The sequence below is a fragment of the Molothrus aeneus genome, chromosome 15 (genome assembly GCF_037042795.1).
Source record: "Molothrus aeneus isolate 106 chromosome 15, BPBGC_Maene_1.0, whole genome shotgun sequence".
Lineage (NCBI taxonomy): Eukaryota > Metazoa > Chordata > Aves > Passeriformes > Icteridae > Molothrus > Molothrus aeneus.
The window spans coordinates 6912349-6937396 of NC_089660.1; the positions used below are offsets into that span (position 1 = coordinate 6912349).

At 55.6% G+C, this 25048-nt stretch overlaps 1 protein-coding gene across 1 annotated transcript in view; it reads left to right on the forward strand.

The window, feature by feature from the left end:
- PDGFRB (platelet derived growth factor receptor beta) overlaps positions 1-25048 on the forward strand; it is a 32556-nt gene continuing 7508 nt past the window's right edge. The window contains exons 1-18 of the mRNA XM_066560147.1: positions 1-90; positions 12876-12952; positions 13920-14216; positions 14649-14918; positions 15573-15700; positions 15997-16171; positions 16744-16936; positions 17133-17248; positions 17783-17909; positions 18069-18280; positions 18904-18998; positions 19258-19390; positions 19771-19875; positions 19974-20084; positions 20448-20601; positions 22311-22477; positions 22740-22858; positions 23953-24075. Coding sequence (XP_066416244.1) covers positions 12904-12952; positions 13920-14216; positions 14649-14918; positions 15573-15700; positions 15997-16171; positions 16744-16936; positions 17133-17248; positions 17783-17909; positions 18069-18280; positions 18904-18998; positions 19258-19390; positions 19771-19875; positions 19974-20084; positions 20448-20601; positions 22311-22477; positions 22740-22858; positions 23953-24075 — 2574 coding nt within the window. The 5' untranslated portion in view covers positions 1-90; positions 12876-12903. The remainder of the gene's footprint in view (positions 91-12875; positions 12953-13919; positions 14217-14648; positions 14919-15572; positions 15701-15996; positions 16172-16743; positions 16937-17132; positions 17249-17782; positions 17910-18068; positions 18281-18903; positions 18999-19257; positions 19391-19770; positions 19876-19973; positions 20085-20447; positions 20602-22310; positions 22478-22739; positions 22859-23952; positions 24076-25048) is intronic.

A 25048-nucleotide genomic window follows, 5' to 3' on the forward strand; every position in this document is an offset into this window, starting at 1 on the left:
CGGCAGCAGAGAGGGAGAGCTCGGAGGAGAGAGAGGAAGGAATTTCGGAGCCTTCCCTTGGGACGTGCGGCTGGAGGGACCCTGCTCAAGGTAAGCTCTCGTGTCGCCCAGCCGGGGGCTGACTCGCCCTCCGGCGCAGCTCTGCCTCTCCAGCTGGGAAACGCCGTGTTGGAGCTGGTACAGCCCCGAAGGAGCCTGTCCGCCTGTCCCTGAGCCAGCCCGGCTGCTGGGAAGGGGCTTTGCTCCCCTCCAAGGGGTTGGCAGCCCAAAACACCCACCCAGCTCTGGGGAGATGGTGTTTGGTGGGAAGCAGCTGAATTCTGTGGCATCCCGTGGGAAAGAACATGGCATTAACTCTCACAGAGTCCTGGATGGGGACAGCTGAGAGGAGCAGGGGGATGCTGTGGCTGTAGGACAGGGAGCAGCGACCCCACTGCAGCAGGAGGAGGGCCTGGGTGATCTCTGCTTCTCCCTGGCTCTGCAGGCTGGTGGGAGGGCTGGGGTGTGCACGGGGAAGAGGCTCCTCACCATGCCCAGTGAGATATCCTCCAGAGGTGTGAATGCAGAGCAGTGTCACCCCACTGCCAGCCTGTCCAGACACACCCATGGCCATCCCTAACTGCAGGCTGCTCCAAGGACCGTGTCACCTCTGTCTGTGCCATGGCAGGGCTCCTGTGCCTGTGGGCCATGCAGAGGGACATCTGCCAGCCCTGCCCAGGGTCTGTGCCTGGGAGTGCTGTGCACTGGAGAGGGCAGAGCTTGGTAAAACCCTACCAGGCAGGGATGTGGGCAACTACTCTGCTGTCCTGAAAGCACAAGAGCTGAGGGCCTCCACCAGGGCAGAGCTGGTCTGCAGTGAGGCTCTGACAGCCCAGGGACAGGGGTGAGCGTGACCTGCAGGGCTTTGGTGCTCACAGTGGGCTCAGAGTATCCAGCTCCTGCACTCACCTGCCCACTGGGAGTCATTCAAAACAGGATTTGTGGTGGACAGGGATATTGTGCTTCTCCATCCTGGTTCCAGAGCAAGTGGGGTTTATTCTAAAGCATGGGCAAATAGCTTAAAGTAATTGGTCTGGTGTGCAAACCCTGTGCTGGCAGAGGCTTGGCATTCCCAAATCTTTTCAGAAGGCCTCCCACTGATGACAAGGATTAGCAATGTTGAGACCCAGTGCTTCCCAGAGACCACTGAGGGGTGGCTGGGAGGGTCATTTTTCCCTCAGCACCCTGCAGGACAAGATGCTTGTTCTCCCATGCCCTTGGGGAAGGAGTGAGATTCATGTGGTCACCGTGATCCAGTGTCAAGGACGTGGCCAGGCTGGCTTGGAGGGGGAGCTGCCAGGCAGCTGCCCTGGTTGGCAGCCCTGACATGAGGCTTGGAGTCACTCCTTGACAGGGATGTCACCCAAGCTTGGGTGTGCTCTGGCTGCTGTGGCAGCCACCAGCCCTGGGCAGTGTCCCTGAGCCCAGGAAACACCCCTGAACCAGCCAGTGCATCAGGAGGGATCAGTGTTTTGGGCAAGCACCAAGTCACAGCAACCCAACCGCAGCATGCACAGGGCTCTTCTCTCTTCCTAAAGCTGCTGTCCCTTCCTCTAGCTCAGGAGCACGGAGGGAGAGCAGGCCAGGAGACAAGAGCCACCCAACTCCCTGTCCCTGGATCACCCCCTGCATCCCTGCCCAGCACGGGCAGTATGGGGTGCTGTGGTCAGTGTGCAGCAAGCAGGGCCAGCTGCAGTTCTGCAGGCTGGGAGAACTTAGCCATGGCTCATTGTCCAGTCCTGGGCACATCTGGGGGTGTGGTGCAGGGCTCTGGCCTGGGCTTGGTCCTGTGCAATCCCTGCATGAACCACCTGGCAGGTGGCTGAGCACACATCCTCACCCTGGGGAGGCACCAAGCTGGGTGTGCATGGCAGTGTGGGGGGATCCCAAGAGCTCCAGCAGAGCCCAGAACCATCCAGAGTGGCTGTAGGGGACACAAACCAGACTGCAGCAGGGTGCCAGGAAACCCAGCTGTTCCTGAGGGATGTGCTGGAAGATGCATGGCTGGAGGCAGCTCAGAGAGGCAGGGTGGAGGGAGCAGCTCCTCCCCAGCTCCAGGTGCTTCAGCAGGGAGAGACATGGAGTGGATGGGCTCGGGGACAGCTGTGAGGATGATGAGAAGTCCAGAAGAAGCTGCAAAGGACTGGGAGAGTGGTTGATGTGGCTCCTTGGGTGTTGTGGGAAGGTGACACACAGTCTTCATGCACAGCAAAAGTCATCACAGAGTGAAAAGAGCTTTTAGGGGAAATATCTGTAGGCTTAAAGACAGAAGGCTGAGTTCCTTCAGCCTCACAAGTCTCAAAGCACATGCCAGCGAAAGCTCTGGCTGGGAAGACATGGGCACAGCAACAGGACAATGACCCCATGATCTCTTTCAGCCTCAGTTTTGATGGGTGTGTGACAGGATTTCCAAGGCATTCAGAACAACACCCTCAGGCAGAGGAGAGCACTGAGCCTGTCTGCAGGAGCAGAGCAAGACAGGATTGTCTCAGTGAGCACCAGAGGAAAGCTGAGATTAAGAAATTCTCTCCAGCTGTGGGAGAGTGATGCCATGCAAAAAGAACACGGTGGCTGGACGTGGCTTTGGCCAAATGTCCAGCTGCTGCCAGAGGCTCCAGGCAGGGACTTCTCTGCCTGGTCCTCAAGGTTCCTTTGGCCTCAGTGTGTGATGGGAAGTGGGATGGGATTGCAGTGCTGTCCACAGTGTCAGGCTGCAGCAAAGGCCCCTCCTGGGATGGAGTGGCAGAGGTCAGGGAGCAGAGGGGCCGTGCTGAGCCCTGGCAGCTGGGGCTGCCTTTGACCCAGAGCTGGAAGGAGCTGGGACCATGTGGGCTTGGCTGGATCTGTCCTATCCCTGCAAGGCAGGGTTGGAGCTGAACCCTTCGTGGAGTTTGTTTGTTTGTACTTTAACCAAGGGAAAGAAATCCCCTGGAGAGGAGCTGCAGGGGGAGGGTACAGGCTGGGCATTGTTTCCTGAGGGGCTGGAGCAGCTCCAGGAGGCTCCTTCCGCTCCGCCAGGCAAATTGGACATAACGAGGCTGGGTTTAGGGGTCGTGTTCCCCCTCCTCCTCCTCCTCCTCTCCCCCATTGCCTAATGAGGGTTCCCAAGCTAAGCTCACCTCTGTCCTGTTCTGCTGCCACTCAGACACCTCCTCCTGGAAGGGCAGCACGTTCCAGCACCACGGGGAGCACAGAGCAGCCCCAGCTGTGACAGGAACACAGAGGGGTGCTGGCATGGCTCATGTGCTGAGCACGGGGGTCCCTTGGGCCAATTGTCCCCCAGTGTGGTCACAGGAGCTGTGCAGTGATGGACTGCCCCTCACACCCTGCTGTGCCAGCATCCCTGGGTGCACACCAGGCTGTGGCATACCCTGGTCCGTGTGTGCAACCTTCCCTGGCAACCACAACCTGCAGAACAAGAGGACCATGGTGTGTGGAGCCTGTGCAGGGAGCTGGGAGCTCACAAAACTCCCACAGAAAGGTTGGTGCCAGCAGAGGCAGGGCAGGGCAGTGTGTGGTGTTTGTCCTGCACCCATGGATGGACTCATCCTCCCCAGGCCATGCCTGCAGGGGCACCTGCTTATCCATCCAGGAACTGACTGACACCCATCCTGCACTCTTCCTGGGGCTCAGCAAGAGCCAGTGTGTGATGGAGCTGGTGGGAAGCTGTGGGGTGCAGGAGCTGGGGCAGGAAGGGGTTGGAGAATGCAGGGATGTATCAGGGCACTGCACTGATTGCTCAACCCTGGAAATGCACCAGGAAACAGATGGAGCACCTTCTCCTGCTCTGGAAGGGGCCTGGTTGGGCAGCACAGGGGTGATGCTCCTGAAGCAGCAGCAGATGGGCAGTGCTGCTCCTCAGCCCCATCCTGCCAGGCCCTCTGCCTTCCCCCTTCCGGCCCAGCTCCCATGTGAAGGAGGCTGTGACTGAAATCTTAATGCTACCAAGAGCCAGCAATTGGCACCAATTAAATTGCTACATTCATGTTTGAATTGCTTTAACTGGCGAGACACACTGTCTTATTTATACAAAAAAATATGTTTGCTTGTGGGTTTGTCTGAACCAGTGCCAGCAGAAAATGCACCATTTCAAGGCCTGTGCTCTGCAAGCTCATTCTCCTCTTCCAAACTGGAAGTCACCTTGGTTTCAGCCTTTGCCAAGCAATGGTGGCAGAACAGAAACACTGCTTTGCTCGGGGCTGCAGGCACCACGAGAGGGTCCCCTCCTCTCTGCCCACAGGCAGTGCCAAGTTTCCTTCTCCAGCCTGGGAGCTGTTTGGGAGAATATGGTCTGATTCAGGAACAGGACTCAGTGCCCATTTAAAAGCTGCACTTAGGGGGAGGGCAGGGGGTGCTGGCAGCTGCTGGTGCCAAGTCCTGCCTCAGCTTCTCCTCTGGAGGTTCTGTCAGGTTTTGGGGGTAGGGGCTGTTTGCAGAGCATGGGTGCAGAGGGGAGCTGATTTCTGATTTGTGACTGAGAGGGGAAGTTATAAAGAACCCTGCCTGCAGGTTGACAAGAATGGCTTATACTGCCTGGGCAGAGCATGCAGAAGGGGAATATCCATCTCTGCAGTCCTGGTGCCAAGTGCCACCATCCTGATCTTCCTGCCCCACACATGAGCCTATGCAGGAGGGGGCAGAATCAGCTCACAGCACCAAGAGCTGCACCAGAAGTTGCATTTTGCTCCCTTTCAGAAATCCAGAACAGGGCCAGACAAAAAAACCCTCTGAAAGCAGCCTCTGCCCTTCACACCCAGCACTGGCTGGCTCCATCCTTTCCCACCCTGGCCACAGTGCCAAGCTCCTCTCCAGCTCCTACAGACAGGCACAGGGTGCCCTGACCACAGAGATGGTGAGTGCCTAATCCCAGCCACGAGAGCCTAAAACCCCCAGAACAAAGCAATTTAGCTGGGGTCCCTGGGAGGCAGCTGGGAGGAGCTGATGCAGCCACGGAGATTATCTCCTCCTCCTCTGCAGATCTCAGGGAAATGCTCACAAGAGGATCAGGTTGCTCAGCCTTTCCTGGGGTGTTGGACTGGTAAGACCTCAACACTCCGCTTGCTCCTGGGGCTTTGCAAAGCCCCTACATCCAGCTGGGACTTGGGCTGGTTCTTTCTCTCATCCTGCCTCCATTGCTTTCCCTTCACAGCTTATTAGTGGTTAATTAGAGCCAGCTGGGACCTTTGTCTCCAGCCCTGGCCCCACCAGAGCAGCCCCCCTGGGTCAGTGGCTGTGAGCAGGTGATGGAGGTGCTGACTGGCTGGGCACTGCTCTCCTCCCTGTGCAGACACCAGCAGAGAGCTTTCCTTGAATCACCATGGGAAGGCAGACAGGGCTTTCTGGCAGCCATGGAACACGAGTGAGGAAAGCCCTGGGGATGCCAGGACAAGGGATGAGAAGCCAAGATAATCCCTGCTTCCCTCATTCTGTGCTCTGGTGGGGAGAAGCAGCAAACAGCCCCCATCCAGTCTGACATGGCCAGGAGCTGGGACCCCTAAATGTGCCAGTTTGGGGGTGGAGGGGTAGGAGAGCTGAGTCACTCGGCCAGCCCCAAGGCTTTGCTGTCCAGTTGGAGGGGCCAGGGGGGAGGCAGGGAGATGTGTAGGTTTGGTTTAGGTCCCTGCAGCAATGTTCATAATTGACATTGCTCACATGCTTGTGAAGCAGTGTGGTATGTTCTCCCAAAAATGTCTTTGCTGTCATGGGTAATAGAGAAATTATGGGACTGTCATGGATGGCCCTGGCTGGGCTGTGTTGGATATTTTAAAGCATCCTATTGGAAAAGAGCACTGGGATGGGCTGAAATGCTCCCAAGGGGCACATTTGTGCCTCCCTGGGGGGGTCATTGCAGTACAAGGGGTGAGCCCTGAGTCTGCACAGGGCTGCTCCCCACACCCAAGAGCATCCCCAGACATGCACAATGCCAGACTTAGGGCGGTGCTCCAAAACACTGCCCAGCCTCCAGCACCACCCCAGAGCAGTGCCAGCACCACCATGAGCCAGCCCCAGCACCCCCATGGCCCTGGCACACATTGTCTGCCCCAGGGAGACCAAGGTGGGCAGGATTTGACCTGGGTGAGAAGCAGGGGATGCACCAAGGGACAGCTGGGCATTGCCTGGCACGTGCCAGGGGCACCCCCTCCCTCCTTCCCCAGGCCCAGGTGAAGCCTGGTCCTCACCCAGGGCTTTCCCACAGTCCAGGCCAGGCTTGCAGGCTCTGGGGAGCAACCCACGGGGTCTGGCCTTTCCTCTGACAGCGGAAGCAGGGGAGCATGCGCAGCCAAAAGGGCCATGGATACCATCACTGGGGCTGGGGGATTATTTATAACACTGGCACCTCTCCAAACAGATGTTTCTTTTTATTCTGAACTTGCACTAAATGGGTCACTCGTTTCCTCTGTCTCCCATGGGTTTAAACTAGAGGGAGAGAGAGGAGGGGATATGGGTGAGAGTGCAGGGCTCGCCCTGGTCCCACGTCCCTCTGTGCTCGTTCCTCACAGTGCTGTGGAGAGCCCGTGGCTGGAGACTTGCTGGGTTCTGCGGGTGGAAATTGTGGTCCCCCCTCACTCAGAGGGGGAGGATGGCCGTGGTCAGGGCTGTGTGGGGCTCCCCACCCCATTCCTCACGTGACTGACCCCAGGGCAGCTGAATCACTCAGCTGGGGCTCCATGTGGACTTGTCATCCCCCCTGGCAGTCTCCCTCCCCTGCTTCAGGGTCACAGTCCTCGTTTCCAGCCTTCTGTCAAAGCCTGTGTCAGGGTGCCCTGGAGGAGGCTGGATGTGCCACCTCGTGTGCTGGCATCTGCTGCATGCAGGACCCTCATGACCACACAGCCATGTTCTCCAGATGCCACTGGGGCTGGGGACCAGAATATGGGGTCCTGGGCAGGGGCTTTGGTCATGTCAGAGCTGCTCCCTGATGCAGAGGTCAGCAGGAGAGCTCTGACCCCTCCTGTGGGCACAATGTCCCTGGGCTTGTCCCTCAGCTCATCCCCAGAGGTGGCATCTGCCCGTGCCTCTCCTGTCTCCTAGAGAGCTCAGTCCCTACAAAGGCTGTGCTTTAATAACATCTTCACAGCCAAGGAGCTCTCACAAAACCACTCAGAGGGTTTTGGCCTTAATGACACTCCCTGTGCTTGCAAAACTTCACCTCTCCCAGCCTGAAACACGCCCAGATCCAGCACATTGCCAGCAGGTACCCAGGCTCTCGGCATCCCCCGGTCTCACAGTGTCTGGGGAAAGCTCTGGGGCCCCCTTGGCACTGGCAGATGGCCAGGTGAGGAGGGTTTTGCCCCCAGGTGTTCATCCTGGGGCAGGGATGGTCTGTGGGACGCAGGGAGTCCCCGGCCCTGCTGCTCCTCAGTCTGGTTTCAGATTTCCTACCTCTGTGTTTTATCAGCAGCCGTTTATGGGCCTTGGGATGACAAGCTCCCCATGTGTGTGCCCTGCCTAATTCCAGCCTTTTGCTGGGAAAAAGAAAAAGGGCTCTGTGATGATAATCTGGCCTGTGAGTAAACATGGTGTCATGGGAGCCAAGGGACCCCAGAGGAGAGATGTTGCAACTCCGGACAATTCCAGCCAAAGGAAAAAAAAAACCCAACAACCACTCAGTTTTATTTAGATTAAAGGGTGGGAAAGAAGCAGTTGCAGAGGCCAGAGGGAGGGTGGCAGAGGAAAACAGGACAAGCCAAAGAGTTTCACTGCCGGACAAGCAGGGTTTGGGTTTCAGGGGTCATCAGCCTTTGCTCAGGGAGCTTTTTGCCTTCAAAAGCAGGGGATGGTGTCCATGGTGTCCCCCCTCCTCCTGCCAGGAATGCCTTTGCTCCCTGGCTGTGAGTGGTATTGATCATGAGGATCCATAGAGGGAATTTTTTATTGCATATGGGCACCCATGATCTCACTTAATGACTCAGATGTGATTAGACAGAGAAGAAATAAAGTATATTTGACTTCCCGCTAATTTGCACCAGATGTCCCTTGCCTGTTTGGCAGGACAGCGGGGCCATCAAGCATTGTGGGAGCGCCTGGAAGCACAGCCCTGCAAGGAAAGGGGCTAGAAATAGAAATCCAGAGGAAGGGAAAGGATTGGCAGCTGTGTGAGAGCTCCTTCAAGATGCCCTTTTGGGCAGCGCCAGCATCCAGCACCCCTGCCCAACACCACAGGAGCAGCAGTGAGAGCCTGGCCAGAGGGAAGAGCAACGTGGGCAATGGGTGCAGGAATTGCCCCTGGAAATACAAACTAGAATTTGCTGAGGGGGGCTGTGCACCCTGATTTCCAGCAGAGCTCCGGCCAAGGTGGCTCTCAGGGTGGCTGTGGCTGCTCTCCCACTCCCCAGCATGCTGAGCCATCCCTTTCCCTGTGCACCAGCTCTGCACGCTGGTTCTCAGCTCCCACAGCTCTGGGGGTGCTTGTGGGACTCCCTCCCCACACACACACTGGTTCTGCACAGGGCACTGGCTGTGGATGGGCAAGAAACACGGTCTAGGTGGGCTGGGAGGAGGACATTTGACTGGGAGGACATCCTTGGTGTTCCTAACCCATCCTCTCCCGTGGTTTATGGTGTTTACAGGGCTGAAATGGCCCTGTCCCCCATGATCCATGCTTGGGGATGGGCAGGGCCGTGCAGACCAGCAGTGGCTGCCGTGTGTGTTCTGCCAGGGTGCCAGGAGACACTCAGGGAGCAACTGCACAAAAAAGGGGGCTCAGAGTATGGCAGGGCACACAGAGCAAAGTCAGAGGAAATTCTTGCCTTGTTACCCAGGAATAGAGAAGATTGAACCCACACAGCATATTTTGGGCATTAGTAAAGACATTTTAGGCTTACTAGCATTCTTAAGCAAGAGAGAGGTCTGGAGTGGGGGAACATTAATGAATCAGTGAGGTCTGGTGATGCTTGAGCTGCTTAGCAAGGCACTCTGAGGTGCAAGGAGCAGTAGGGGTGGCTCCCTAAATTCAGGTGGTACCATCCCCAGCAGAGGCTGGATACAGCAATCCTTGTATCCAAACTCCTGGGCGTTGCCCTGCTCCTGCTGCAGAAATTCCTGTCCCAGTTCATCAGCCACAGAGGCATCAGCCCCAGCCCTGAGCTGAGTGAGGGACTGAGACAGGAGGCAGAGGAGAAAGCTCAGCTGTCATCAGATCTGGGATGCAGGAGAAATGGGAGCAGGCTGCTCTGGAAAAGCTGTGCAGTCATGGGATGGGGAATCATGAGACTTGAATCTGGTCCTGGCGTGGTGTGGCCCTGGCCATGGCCCTGGCCGTGCTGTTTGACCTCTGCTCTGGCCCTGTCACCCGTGTCCTGTCTGTGGGATCACAGGATCACATCAGAGCCCTGTGCTCAGTGCTGCTCTGGGATGTTGGGGTGACCCCTTTTATTGCATCCTCCCTGCAAGAGCACAAGGCTAGAGATGCTCAAACAGGATTCCAGGAGTGCCTGACCTCACCCAGCCCTGGGACACTCCTTTGCCAGCTGGGAAAGCCAGCAGCCCCAGGATTGGCTCAGCTCTCCTCATCTCTGCTGCAAACTCCGCTCTGCTCTGCCAGGCTGCTGTGATTACAGAGGGGAGATAAGGACAGGCAGTGTCTGTGTCACCAGGCAGGGACAGTTGCCTGTATCTGTGTCTTGTTTGGACTCCAGACACTCTCAGTCCAGCAGTGCCCAGCTCTGGCCTCACTGGGGGCGGGCAGGGACATGCCAGCTGCTGGGACCAGCCTCCCCCACGGCACTTGACCATGCCCCAGCGTGGCCCCCAGGACCTGAGCCCTCGTGGAGCTGAGCCCCTGGGGAGCACAGCCACCCCACAGGCATGAGGGGCTGCATGTGCTGTGGGGCTGTGTCACCCAGCCAGCCCCGCCAGCCAGCCGACCTCCTGTCTCCTCTCCCAGCCAAATTCCTCCTTTAGAATAATAAACAGTGTGGCTCAAGAGAAAGGCTCCTTTCCCTGCCTGGCTAGGACTGGTTTGCCTTCACATGGAGGAGCTGGAGAGGGGCAGAGGGAAGGTCTGTACCAGTGCTGGCAGGGAGGGAGCATGGGGATGGAGAGCTGGGACAGCACCTTGGTGGCTCTGCAGTCTGGGAGGCTGCCACAGAGATGCAGGGCTCAGTGAAGGTGCTGGACCTGGCACTGCTGCAGGAGCTCCCTGGCCTCCATGATTGTGCCTGGATGGCTGAAGGCAAAGGATCCCATGGCTTGAAAATACTCAGGTCCTGGCTTGTGGGAAGGATGTAGGAGTCTGAGGGGTCTGTGGCACCCTGCTAAGCCAAAGGGGTGAGAGGAGATCACCCAAGGCAGCTGAGCATGGTGTAGGTGCCTGTGTTTGGGTCCCTGGGTGGGATAATGTCTGGGTGCCGGCTTCTGTGTCGCTGAGTAGGATTGCTCCTCCTCGTCTGGCACTCTCAGTGGCACTCACAGTTCCTGCTAAGAACAAAAGCTGGGACTGAGGAGAGAAACAAGTGCTCTCAAAGCTGGCAGTGAGCTGGGCGCATTTGCATCCCTTGTGAGAAGCCTGTGCTCGCCCACATGTGCCAGCACTAGTGTCCCCGTGCCGGGGAGGGACAGCCTTGTCCCTCTCCTCCCGCAGCACCGAGCTCGGCCAGCGGCTCTGAGCATGCCTCTCGCCCGGCCGGAGCACGCAAACAAGGGAGAGGTCACCGCTCTCTGCGAGACGTTGCCACCCTCCCACTCTGCTTGGGAAGCATCTCCAAGAGAAATGCCTTTCTGCAAAAGCAGCAGCTTTATTGAAACCAGCTCTGAGCACAGCGCAGGCGGCCAGAGGCGGCAGGCGGAGGCTGCGGAGCTCTCAGAGCTCGCTGCAGCAGCGCCCCTGCTAGCCCAGCACCCCTGCTAGCCCAGCACACAGCACACAGCATCCCTGCTAGCCCAGCACACAGCACACAGCATCCCTGCTAGGCCAGGACCAGCATCCCTGCTAGCCCAGCATCACCACCAGCACCCCTGCCAGCCCAGCCCCAGCTCCATCACCCCTGCTATCCCAGCCCTGCTAGCCCAGCCCCTCTGCCCGGTTCCCCGCTGCTCCGGCAGGCGGGGTTTGCCGTCAGTGACCCTGCAGAGATCGCTGCTGCAGGCTGGGAGCTGTCTGTCTGTCTGTCTGTCTGTCTGTGTGGGAAGCTCGGCTGCAGCAGGACTGGCAGTGACAGCCAGGGAGCTACACGGGCAGATAAAAGCTGGGCATGGGCTCGGGAGGATCTTAGCCCCTTACAGGCAGGTATCCGGGGGCTGGGGTGGCGAACACAACCTGGCTTGGGCATGCAGGCAGGGAGGGGTCAAAGGAGAGGATCCCAGTTGTCCTTACAACCTTGAACATTGAATAATGGATGAATCACACACCTCTGTAAAGGAGAATGGGGAAAGGAAGGTGATTGTTCTCATGGCAGTGCCTTGGGGGGCAGAGATTAGATTGTCCATCCTTCTCTCTCCTGCAGCTTGGTGCTCTGAGGGTGGGTGCAGAGAGGTCACATTCATTTACAGCCTGAATTTCACCTCGGTCCTTTCATCCTACCCACCCCCATCTCTTGCCCTAAGTGCTCTCATCCCCTCTGGCAAACGAAGAGAGAGAAAGAGTTACAGAGATTTTTTTCGGGAGGAGGGAGACAGACGCTGCTGAATAAGCTGGAGACCTGGAAGGATTTGTGGTAGATCAAACTTCTGTTGAGCCAAAGCAAGAGAATAATAAAAACATCTGACAAGCACACGTCATTTAAAAACCATTTCCTCCTTAACATCAAGCAGGCCGGGAGGCCGCTCCAGGGCCAAGGCAGAGCTCAGTAAGAGCCTGGGGCTGCCTCAGCAGGTCCAGATTGCCACTGGCCCTCCTTGAGCCTGGCAAGAGCTCCCCAGAGCACTGCCAGCATCTCAGGGGGCTTCTCCTGGTGTCTGCCTTGGAGGGGGCCCCGTGGCAGGGCAGGAGCTCAGCCCGGGCTGCAGTGGCTGAGCTGGGAGGTTCAGCTCCATGCAGGAGCATCCCCGAGCTCCCCAGTGAACTCATCTCCCCCAGGCACAGAGAAGCCTTTTCCTTTACTCTTCCTCTTCTTGGTGTGTTCATTTTGCCTTTCAGAAATGCTCCTTCCTTCCCACCCCTGCAGCACCATGGGGAGGGGTACCTGTCACCCCCATACACAGGAGACACCCCTGCTCTTAGGGAGCTCTGGCCTCGTCTCCTTTGGCTCCTGCTTTGTACCAGGAAGGCTGAAAAAGCTCTGTAGAAAAGATATCTTGAGAAATGTTGATTAGAAGAATGTTAAACTAAAAAAAAAAACCCTCATAGATATGCTGTTAAATTTATGTATTTAAAAGTTAAATACATGAAACTCGTTTTTTGGTGAAGTTTCTTCAGGCTTGTTGTGGTTTAACCCCAGCCAGCAACCAGATGCCATGACAAGGCTTCTTTTATTTCATTGGAAGGAGCAAACAATGTGGGAGGGTTGGAGGGGGATCTGTTTTCTAGCAAGTTTTATCTCACTGTGACTGAGGGAAGAAAAACTAAGGAAAAAAGGCAAGTGGTAAAGCAGAGGAAGGGAGGGAGGGAGGAAGGCAGGGCTCTGCCAAGGGGGAGAGGCATTTCCAGCTGAGATGAGCAAAAGTTGACACAACTGCTGGAGCCTCCAGCAAAATCCCTGTTTACCAGTGGGAGAAGCCTTAGAAACTGCAGATCCAGCATGAGGGGGAAGCACCGCTCCCCCAGGAGGGAAAGGCTGAAAACTGAAGAGATGGAAAGTTTCTGAGGTGGAGAAGTGAGGCCAGGGACCCCTGCCCAGGACAGCCGAGGGACCCCTCTTCTGCTGAGTGCTGTGCTCATGTCACTTTGCTCCTGACAGGACTCAGACACCAAGCCCAGGGCCCAGCATGCCGTGCCCCACTCTCAGGACGTGTCTCTGGCTCCTCATCCTCACTGGTGAGTGCTGTGGCTGGGCAGGGGTGTGTGGTGCCTGGGGGGCTCACCTCGGGGTGAGGGGAGCAAAGGGGCAGTGCCATGGGGAAGTACTGGGGTGCACAGCATGCCCCAGGCACATCTGTCCCTGCTCAGATGCCTGGGCTGACTCAGTCCTGTGGTGGCATGGATGTAGAGTGCCCTCCTGCTTCGTGGTGGGAGGAGGAGACCTTTCCACAGGCAGCAGTGCCAGGTGTGCTCAGACCTTCCTTAGCAGACACCTGAGAACCCACACGAGCAGGAGGGATTTGGTCAGATCCCAAATATCCAACAACCTCCCCAGCAAGGCACCAGGGCTCCTGGCTGCACCTGGCTGTTCACAGCATTGCTGCAAGTCCCTGAGCTGTCCCCAGCTGTCCTGCCCACCTGTGGGGACACCAGAGGGGAGCGTGTCACAGCCCCATTGGGACATCTGGGCAGATGGTGAAGCAAGGAAGCTGGGAGAGACATGGGGAACCATTCAGGAAGACCTTGCCTGCTCTATTGCTTCCAAAGGATTTCCTGCAAGGTTTTCCACTTTCTTGTAAACTGACATTGTTTCATCCTCATCTGTGTCCTGTCTGACACTATGTGGACAGGCAGCCAGAAGAGCAAGGAATTGCTTCCTATCCTCCTTGGGGGCTCTTCACCCAATATTGCCACAGACAGCATGGGCTGCACTGAACACTGCTGAATCCTGTCATGTCTGATTTGCTCTCCAGAAAGGGTTGTAGGAGGTACAGGGAATGAAGGGTGACCCACCACAGTCTGGACTGGCAGGATGTTTTTGAGGAGACCGTGGGTTTGTCAGTGCTGATTACACTAGGGAAGGCAAGCCCAGGAAAGTTATTTTACAGTGTAAAGTCTGACACTACAAAGCAAACCCATTGCCATGAGGTGTGCTTCTCTGTGGATTTCAGAGGAATTCAGTTTGGTCTCACCCCTCTCTCAGGTCTGCTGGAGGTGACGTCTGGGGACCGCAGGCTGCACATCGAACCCAGGGACCCTGAGCTTGTCCTCAGCCCCCACAGCACCTTCTCCCTCCTGTGCTATGGGGACAGAGAGCTGGTCTGGGAACGGGAGGGGCAGCCCCTCACTGCCTCGCTGGAGCACAGGGACGGTGTGTTTGTCAGCAACCTCACCCTCAGGAACGTGACAGGCCATCACACCGGGGAGTACACCTGCACCTACAGCCCTGAGCAGGCTCCAGAGCCAGCAGAGAGGAGAGCCCTCTACATCTACGTTCCAGGTAGGGGACAGCATGTCCTTGCCTCTGGGTTCCCATGGGGTTTAGCAACCAGGGAAAAAAGGGCTTTGACTTATTGTTCTGTCTCCAAGCTCCTGGCATCCCCAGATCCCTTCTCCAATAGCAGGAGAGCCCTCATGGTAGGTCTCTCTTGCTGTGGCATGACTCTGGTGTGCCAGCTCATGGAGAGTGTGGTGTGCTGGGACAAGTGGTGGGGGAGCAGTGCTGCTCAGTGGTGCTGGGTCTCTCTCACCTTCCCAAGAGACATTTGACAAGCACACAACATGCAGCTCTACTTTCCCTAGGGAAGGATGGGAAGCATCCCACTGGCGTGGAGTCAGGGCCCTGTGGTGGAGTATTCCTGGAGGAGCACAAAGCAGCCCTGGTTAAGCTTCCAAACAGCATTCTCTAACCAATGTTCCCTCTCTCCCACAGATCCCTCCCTGGTTTTCCTCCCTGCAGTCACCTCTGAAGAGGTCTTCATCTTCATCACGGGCTACACAGAGGCTGTCATCCCATGCCGTGTGACCAACCCACAGATGCAGGTCACCCTCTATGAGAAGAAGGTGGAGAACCCCATCCCAGCTACATATGATCCACAACAGGGATTTAAAGGCTTCTTTGAGGATAAAACCTATTTCTGCCGGACGTTTGTGGATGACCAGGAGGTGGATTCTGACACTTTCTATGTCTACAGGATCCAGGGTGAGCTGACATTGTCTTAGCAAACCTGTGCACCTGCTGTGGCTGTTTATTCAGGCCAGTGGCAGGAGACACCCAAACTCTCTCCCTGTCTCCTCAGTGATGATCAATTTGGAGGCTGTATTTAATTCTCTGTTAGAGAATGGGTTTTGCCTACAAGTCAGCTCCATCCCTCAGGGAAGACAGTTCCCAGAGGATCAGTCCACCCAGGGTAAATGGACTGGTTGCCCACTTATGTGGTATTCACATGCCCTCTGAATGGAGAGAAGCAGAGAAAAGAATGATCAAAACAATTCTTATCTCATTTGCTGCTCCTGTGGTTTTGAACATGTGGAATGTGTTGGAAGATTTTTTACCCAGGGTGATCACTTGATTGGATTCTGGTGATGGTATTTTGATTCATTGACCAGTTGGATCCACGTGTGGCTGAACTGTTGGCTGACAGTCACAAGTTTTCAGTAGTAGTTAGAAGTTAGAAGTATGATGTAGTATAGTTACAGGATAGTATAATGTAATATAATATAATTTTAATAAAGCGAGTGTTCAGCATTCCAAAGCCATGGAGTCAGATGCCAATCATTTCCTTCTTTGGGGGTCCTGCTTTTATTATACACTTATCCCTCCATAATTAATTCCTCTCTTCCACCTCTCCCCCAGTGTCATCTGTGAACGTGTCCATCAGTGCAGTGCAGACCATGGTGCGCCAGGGGGAAAACGTCACCGTCATGTGCACCGTGAGTGGCAATGAGCTGGTCAACTTCAACTGGGATTATCCCCGCAAGCAGGTGAGTGCTCCACACCCACAGGCTCTGGGCAGCAGCTCCAGCCTTCACCCAGATGTGCCATGGCAATCACTCATTGATATTCCATGGCAGAAGTTATGGGATGCTGCTGCCACACAGGGAGGTTTGATGGGGATATGCTTGGGTTAAGACTGTCTCAGGGGTCTCTGATTTGTGTGTTCCCTGTCCTGTGGCAGCCAGACTGGGGTCCTCTACCACTTTCTCCCCCCTCCCTGTGAGCCCAGTGGCAGAACATGGTTTTGGCTCCTCATACCACGTCTCCTGTCCCCATTTTGCAGGCAGGGAAGGCTGTGGAGCCAGTGACTGACTTCCTGCCTGGATCCACTCATGAGATCCGCTCCATCCTCATCATCCAGAATGCAGAGCTGGAGGACAGTGGGACCTATGTCTGCAATGTCTCTGAGGGCTACCATGAGAAGACAGACAGGAAGGACATCACTGTCCAAGTGATCGGTGCGTCACTGCCCACACCCCCAGAGCCACCAAACCGTGTGGGCGTCCAGGCAGGATGTCCCAGAGTGACCCCCCCTCCTCTCTCACAGCCTCCAGCTTTCTCCCCTCCTCACTTCTGCTCTAAGTAACCATGACAACGAGCTAAACCTCACCCTATGTCACCCCTGCCTGCTTCTTGGCTTCGAAACATCCCAAATTTCCCTTCATGGCTTTAAGACTCTTGAGGGTATTGGTAAGAGCTCCTCTGCACTGTGCAGTTCCAGGGTGATGTTAAGATATGTTGTCTTCCATCTGCATCTGACCTTCTTTCATGTAATTTGAGGGGAACGATCCCATCTCCATTATCTCCACAAGATAACAGCCACATGTTTCTGCCCTGTGAGCTCCTCTGCTCCGGTGTGGCTCTGCATCCACACTCCTCTCACACACAAGCCTGAGGTCTTAAGGGATGGATCTGGAGCTGCCCCACCACTTCTGGGTGTTCAGAGAGTTTTGTTCCAGATCCATGTTTATCTAAAGGGCCAGGGAGGGGGTTATTCCACTTTCTGACCACCCTCTTCCTCTTGCCTCAGAGCATGGCTTTGTGCACTTCCACACCCACCTGCCCAGCACAGTGTATGCTGAGGTCCACAAGAGCCACACTATCCAGGTGGAAGTGGAGGCTTATCCCCAACCCAGCATTGTGTGGCTGAAGAACAACAAGACATTGACCATGGAGAGCAGCAGCGAGTTCACCATCACCAGCAGGAACCTGTCAGAAACCAGGTACGGGCCCATCATTCCTCACCAGGGTGCAGAGAAGGGGTAATTCACAAAGGAATCTCCAAACTGCTGGTTGGGCACAGTTGGTGATTGAATAGCTTTCTGTGAGTGGATTTTGAGCACTTCTCAGGTGGGTGGGAGCACTACCAGTCCCTGGGTACCTCCCCACAGCCATCACTCTGGGACTGTGTCTCCCCAGGTACCAGACAGCTCTGGTGCTGGTGCGGGTGAAGCAGGAAGAAGGAGGATTTTACACCATTCGGGTTTCCAATGAGGATGATGAGCAGGAGATCTCCTTCCATCTGCAGATAAACGGTGAGGATGGGCATGCACACACATGGCTGAGGAGAGCAGGAGCAGCCTCAAGGGGTGGCACCATCCTTTGCTGCAGAGCCCTCAGAATGAAGCCCTTACTCCTGCGGCTGCAGCTCCAGAGTGGTCTTGCTTAAAGAAAGAGTGCTCAAGCAACAAAAACACTTGGGTGAAATATCTCACACTTGGCCTCAGAGCAAGGGGGACAGGGAGGCAGCACAGACACCATCAGCTTGGCCCAAGGTAGTAGATGTAGAGATGATTGATTGCACAGCTGTGATGTCCTGGGCTTTCCCCCATGCTCACCCTGCTCTCCAGTCAGGCCATGTGGGGGCAGATCTCCTCCATAACCCCCTCAAACCTTACTCTTTTTGCCATTCCCTTTCAAAAATAAACCACAATGGAGGTGATGAGTCCCACCTCATCCCTAGGCTATGGCAGGGATACAGTAGACTCACATTCCCAAGGAATCATGTTCCCCTCCCATCCTGCAGTCAGGAGGGAAGATTAATTCCCATCACTGCCTTTTGGTTTCAGTGCCAGCTAAAGTGGTGGAGCTCAAGGAGAACAGCAGTGCCAGCAGTGGGGAGCAGACTGTAACATGCTCTGCTGAAGGCATGCCCCAGCCAGAGATCAGCTGGTCTACTTGCAGTGACATCAAATGGTGAGTGCGGGGACGGAGGCCATGAGAACAGCCACGCTTTTCTTTATTACAATAACAGGCTGTTATTTAATTGCATTCTGCTGGCACACTCACCTGGGCATCCCATGGTGGCACGGGGTCCCTGCTGGCTCTCAGGTGCCTTTGTTCTCTCTGGAGCAGGTGCAGCACCAGGGGCCAGCCCAGGCGGCTGCTGGGGAACGAGTCGGCCGAGATGGGCGTGCAGACCAACGCCTCGTACCACGCGGAGCGGCAGCTCTACCGCGTCAACAGCACCCTGCAGCTGCACAGGGTGCACGAGCCCCTGCTCCTCAGGTGCACCGTGCACAACTTCCTGGGCACCAGCTCCCAGGACATCACTCTGGTGCCACACGGTGAGGGATGAGACAAGTTTTGAGGCAGTAGTGGGGAGATAGACCTTTCTGTGTCGCCAGCCTGGAAACCTGGCTGCTTCTGCCCCAAATGAAGCTTCCCTTGGGTTGAACAGAAAAGATTTTTCCAGTTGGAGTGTGGAGCCCTTATGTCCAATGGCCATGGATATGCTCTTCCCACTACTGGCAGGGTCATCTCTCCAGGGAGGCAAGACAGGAGTGCCTGAGCAGGTCCCCAGTGTCTTGTTGTTAGCCCACAGGTCACTAGATGGTGCCACGGACTTGAACATCCCAAATATGAAGAAGGATGGTCTCAGCCCAGGCCCAGGGCTGACACCTCTCCCCCAAGCAAAATAGTCCCTCTAGATCTTTCCACCCTCCTGTGGCCAAACCTCTCCCGAGGCAGAAACCAGTAACAACCCATCACCCCATCATCCCTGGGGGGCTGCAGGTGCTGGGAAAGTGTGCCCAGGAGGAGACTGTCCCCACTCAGAGAACAGCTCAGGGTCAATGTCTGGGGGAGGAGTGTGCGGGGGCCTCTCTGCACTGCTCTCCCCTCCTTTCCCTGGGTGCTCAGGCCATGCAGAGGTGGAGGAGTCTGACTGCTCTCCCTGTTATCTTTGTAGCCTTGCCATTCAAGGTGGTCATAATTTCTGTCATCCTGGCCCTGCTGGTCCTCACTGTGATCTCCTTGATCATCCTGATTGTGCTGTGGCAGAAGGTAAGAGAGGAGAGTGTTCCCAGGCTGACACAGTGGTACCCCAGGGTTAGGGTGGCTGGATCTCATGATGTCCCAGCTACACCAGGACCTATGGGCCTCCATCAGTTCCTGTGTGCCCCTGGCATCTCTGGGGTAGATGGGGAATTAGACAACGGCTGTAGGGACCAAAGGCTCCTTAACAAAGTCCAGACAAATCCCCCACACCCTCTCTGACTCCCAGCCTCTCAGAAGTCTCTTTTCTCTCTGCTCCCTTTTGCAGAAACCTCGTTATGAAATCCGCTGGAAGGTGATTGAGTCGGTCAGCTCTGATGGGCACGAGTACATCTATGTGGATCCCATGCAGCTCCCTTATGACTCCACCTGGGAGGTGCCCAGGGACAAGCTGGTGTTAGGTAAAGGCTCTGCAGTCCCACTGATGGATTCCTGAGGTCCTGGCTGTCTGGGGGTGATAATCCAAAAGAGACCAACCCAGAATCCAAGAGATCCCTGGAGATACGATGTGGTCCTGGAACAGGGGGATCATCTAAGACCATGGTGTGAGGCCCTTTGGCATTAAGCACCATATTATTCCTGGCTATTCCACCTTGTAGCTGGCAGTTCTGGAAACTAGCCCCAACCCCAAACACCATAGCTCATGGCCTTGTCCATGCCCACCAAGATGACTGCAGCAATGCTGGTGTGGTTTCAGACAAGGAGCTGTATTTTCCAGGCTCCTCTCCTCACCTCTCCTCTAGAACATTGCCAACTTTTCCTCCTGGCTGTTTCCTTGCAGGACGCACTCTCGGCTCCGGTGCCTTTGGTCGTGTGGTGGAGGCAACAGCCCATGGCCTGAGCCATTCCCGGTCCACCATGAAGGTGGCAGTCAAAATGCTCAAGTGTGAGTTCTCCCCCTTTCCCCACCCTAAAGCTACAGGACCAGTCAGTGCCACACTCTCCCCTCCTTGCCCTGCTGCTCACACTGGCTCTCCCCTACAGCCACAGCCCGCAGCAGTGAGAAGCAAGCCCTCATGTCCGAGCTGAAGATCATGAGCCACCTGGGACCTCACCTCAACATCGTCAACTTGCTGGGGGCCTGCACCAAAGGAGGTAGATGAGCCCTGAGCACCCTGTTTCTGATTCCCTGGGCTGTGCTTAGGAGGACAACTGTCCTTGGATAGAGTAATTCCTGTTTTCTGGTTCCAAATGATTCAACCTTCTCCTAAGAAAACCATGTGGGACTCTGAACACCTTTCTTCCAACCTGATTGAAACTGGGAAGGCATGTGTGTCTTAACCTCCACCTCCCTCCACAAACACAAATTTCAAATGACAAAAAATGCTCAGTACCAGAAAAGTGGCTTTTCCCTTTGGCCCTGCCTTGACACCCTGCAGTCTGGTAATATCCTTGTGCAGTGAAATTCACGGCCAGGATGGCCAAGGCAGGGCTGATGCCGGTGTTGTGTCCCACCAGGACCCATCTACATCATCACGGAGTACTGCCGCTACGGGGACCTGGTGGATTACCTGCACCGCAACAAGCACACCTTCCTGCAGGCCTGCGGGGACAAGGCGCGGCGAGAGGCGGAGCTCTACGGGAACACCCCCAAGGAGGACCCTGTGCACAGGTACGGGAAAGCAGCTCTCTCCTCCTCCCTGCTGCCCGCCCCGTCCTAGCCCCATCACGGAGGGAGGCTGTGTGCTGGTCTGTCTGAGTGCCACTGAGTCCCTCTGAATGCCACTGAGGGAACCCTGGCCAGCCCCGGCACGGTGGACAGCGAGGGGGGCACTCCCCTGTGCCCCGGGGGTACCAAAGGCAGCCAGGCTGGTCCCCATCCCCGGGGGCACAGAGGGCAGCCGGGCTGATCCCCATCCCCGGGGGTACCAAAGGCATCCAGGCTGATCCCTGGGGGTACAGAAGGCAGCCAGGCTGGTCCCCATCCCCGGGGGCACAGAGGGCAGCCAGGCTGATCCCCGGGGGTACGGAAGGCAGCCAGGCTGATCCCCATCCCCGGGGGTACCAAAGGCAGCCAGGCTGGTCCCTGGGGGTACGGAAGGCAGCCAGGCTGATGCCTGCAGCAAAGGAGATGCTGGAACAACGGTGGGAGATGAAGGGATCGACTCTTAGCAGAGGTTAATCCAAGGTTTATTTCAGGAGCTCCGGGGAGCCCCTACAACCTCAGGGGGCTCCTGCTGAGAGGCCCGGGAGAGGCGCCAAGGTTACATTTAAAGGGAAGTGGAAACCTAAAGTAGATAACGTTTTACTGACCAATAAGAAAAATTAAGGGATGGTTACTGGGAAATGGACATTTAGGACAGCGTATGGGGTAACACCTGGGAGTTTGACCCCAGCTTCTGGCTAATCACTCAATGTCCTGGACCGAAAGTTCTAGATGGAGGGGATGGGATCCTGAGTGACTGACAGAGAGCCAGGGTGGGGATTTGGGGATGATCTCAGCAAAGGAAAGGGATTACACAGGTAGAGGGAGGGGATACAATCTGAGGTAAACCATTTGGGGAAAATAAGGGGATACAAAGACAGAACCATTATAAAACATAAAAACACACTACAACAGCTGGTACTCTCAGGAAGGATCCTGCATTTCTCCAGAGCAGTGAAATAAACACTGGCCCAGCACTGGGACACAGCTGGCTCCTCTGTTACCTTCGTAGACCAGCCCACGTGCCAACCAGTGACCTCCAAGCAGCTCCTGACAGCGAGGAGTTAGCAAACAGAGCCTGAGTTTGCTAGCACACATGCCAGCTGCTCCATGCCAGTTGGGAATATTTCTTGGCACCATTAACTTTATTTGCATAACCATAGCCATGCACTGAGTACAGAGACACAGGGTTTTCCAGCATGTCTGAACCACTGGAGATCTCAGCTGTGCATTTCCAGGGCAGGTTGAGTTGCTACTGAGCCTAAGGGAGAAGTGCTAAAGGAGGGCAATTGCACAAGAGGTGTCACAAGGAAAGGGAAATGGTCCTTTATCTGTTTGCCAGCTGTAAGGGATGCAGGCACAGTAGTGCAGAGAAACGTTCCCCTGGGAAGTTAGAAAGCAGCACTTCCTTCCAACATAGCAAAACAACAGTGAAATAGAGCAGTGTTACAGCTCCCCCCTGCCCTTTCTGCCTGAAGGCAGCTGAGGTCTTCCTAAGCACTCTGCCATTTGCACACCACTTCATCCATGATGCAGGGCTTCTTTGCCAGCTGTGTGGGACATTTCGGTGCTGGGGCTGAGGGTTTGGGAATTTCAGACTCACAGATCACTGCCCCCAGCCCTCATGTCTCCTCCTCTCCTCTGGACCTGAGCAGCCTCTTCTCTTCCCCCCACAGCCACCTCTCCATGTCTGTCGAGAGTGACGGGGGCTACATGGACATGAGCAAGGATGATTCCCTGGACTATGTGCCCATGTCTGACATGAAGGGTGAAGTCAAGTACGCTGACATCGAGTCCTCTAACTATGGCACCCCCTATGAGCTGGACAGCTACTCCCCCTCAGGTAACAGCCTGGCCACAGCAGGAGGGAGAGGTGCTTTGGGTGCTGGATGCCTTTGCTTGCTAAGGTCACTTCTGGGACTTGTCCAGAAGCAGTGCTAGATGTCCTCACAATGAGAGCTCCCAGATGTGTCCCTTTGTTGCTGGAGGCAGAGCATTCCCCAGTGTGTCCTTCCACTACTGGGAGGCTCACCAGTGTGCTGGGTGACACCAACATCCATCTCTGATGTTGATAACACCAACATCCATCTCTGCTTGCCCTCCAGCTCCTGAAAGGACAGACCGGGTGACACTGATAAATGAGTCTCCACTCCTCAGCTATATGGACTTGGTGGGCTTCAGCTTCCAGGTGGCCAATGGGATGGAGTTCCTGGCTTCCAAAAATGTACGTATGCTGGCTGGTCTGTCGTGGTGGTGGCCAGCAGTGTGTTTTCTGCCATGTCCTGCGGTCGGCTTCCTCCCACTGTTCCTCTGTCGGTGCCAAACTCCTTGTGGGATAAGTGGCTGTGCAATTGAAGAGCTGCTGACCACTTCCCTTTGGAAACACAGTCCTGGAGATCAGCATGACTGTATTTGCATGTGACAGCTAACCCTGGCTCACACTGAGCTTCAGACCTGAAATTCCCTGACTCTTGCTCCTCCTGAGCCATGTTCAGCACAGCTGTGGCATTATATCATCCCTGTTTACTGGGATGACCAAACAGCCTGCAGGGAGCTAAAGCACAAGGCACTCTGCAGCAAGCAACTACTTTTCCTAGACACCCTTATTGCACTGCATGCTCTGAGCACCCCAGCGCTCATCAGAAGTGCTTGTTCAGTGGAAATTAAGCCACTGTGGAGGTCTAGGCTCTGGGCTTCCTAAGGTCTGGCTTAGCCCAGGGCAGGCAGTAATATAGTTGGATTGTGTGAAGCATCACACAGGGCAGAGCTAACAGAAGGCGTCAATGGCATCAATGCAGAGAGAAATTCCTGGCTCTGTGCCCCCAGCCAGACAGTCTGATCCCTAGAAGTGCATGCTCAGTGCTCCCACAGCAAATGTCAGGGCTGCTCATACAGAAAACATCCATCATGCTGGCAGACTAGGAGGCACAAGCCAGGCTGGTGTAACTCGGATGTGTTCAGGCTGCTGGGCTGGGTTGTCCAAACAGAGATAGAGACACCCCCTCCTCCCAGCCCACCAAGTCCCCTCGCTGGGTCCAGCCCTGGCAATCCCCTCTCTGCTGGGCTGGTCAGGTTCCCCTGCTGGATCTGCATGGCTGATGCTGTCACGGAGGAAGCAGTCCAGGCAAACAGCAAAAAGCTGTTAGCTCTGCTGGTGGTGGAGCCGTGATTGTCCCCAGAGGTGAAGGAGACACCTGAAATGGCGTGAGGTGCCTCCTGTCCCTGCAGCCCCAGGCGTGGGCTGGTGCTGGAGCTGGGCTGTGTTCTCAGGCTGTGTGAAGGCTCCTCACAGTGACAGTGCTCTGTGTCCCCCTGCAGTGTGTGCACCGTGACCTGGCTGCCAGGAATGTCCTCATCTGTGAGGGGAAGCTGGTGAAGATCTGTGACTTTGGCCTGGCGAGGGACATCATGAGGGATTCCAACTATATCTCCAAGGGCAGTGTGAGTACCAATGTGAGCCTTGCAAGCTCCTTCCCAGGGCTCTGGGCCTGGCACCCCCTACATAGTCCCCCTGTGAGCCACCTGTCCACCACTGTGCCCAGAGGTGGTGACAGGGCAGGACTCTCAGGAAATGATGTCAACAGCCAACCATCCTTCACTTTGTTTGCTCTGCACACTGTCAAGTAGCAGAATTGCTTGTCCCCATCTCCTGGCTCTTTACAGAAGAACCTGAAGTAGCAAAACTCGGGATTGTCCCCTGTACACTGTCCTGATCACAGCAGCAGTGCTGCATCCTGCCAGCACTGAGTGTGGTCCTCAGCTTCAGGCAGGAAGAGGGCAAGGTTAGGCAGCTTGGTAGGGCTGTAGTGACTCACTGACCACTCTGGGAAGAGATTCACAGGATTCTGCTCTAACCACTAGACCACAAGTTAAGAAGAAGTGTTTTCTTGCAAGCAGCTACCTTCCAGAGAGATGTCTCCAATCTTTCAATGCAGGGGAGGATAAATCTGTAATTGAGCTTTGCCAGAAAGCATTTCCCTGTGATTTTAACAACAGCCTATCCACTCCAGCCCTGAGGCATTTGTGAATCTCCAATCCCAAGCAAAACAGGCCATGTAATTCCCAGAGAAACTGAGGCTGAGAATGGAGACAGGTGCCTTAAACCCCCACCTTTATCGAATCTGCAAAGCTCTCTCATGCTTTCTCCCATGTGCTGTCAAACAGGTACTCAGAGCCTGGTCAGGGGGACCCTCCCCCAGAAGGGTTGGGGTTTTCAGTCCAGCCTTGACATAGCTGGTTTCCTGTCCAAAATGGGAAATGAAACTGAGCCCCTTTGCAATCCTTCCTGGAGATTATTTTGGTATTCATTGTGCAAGCAAATCCCAGGAGCAGCAGCCAGTTCTGCATACAAGCTGGACAAGTGAGGCTTTCATTTTTATTATCTGAGTGAAAAAGAACAGAAGAGAAGCTGTAT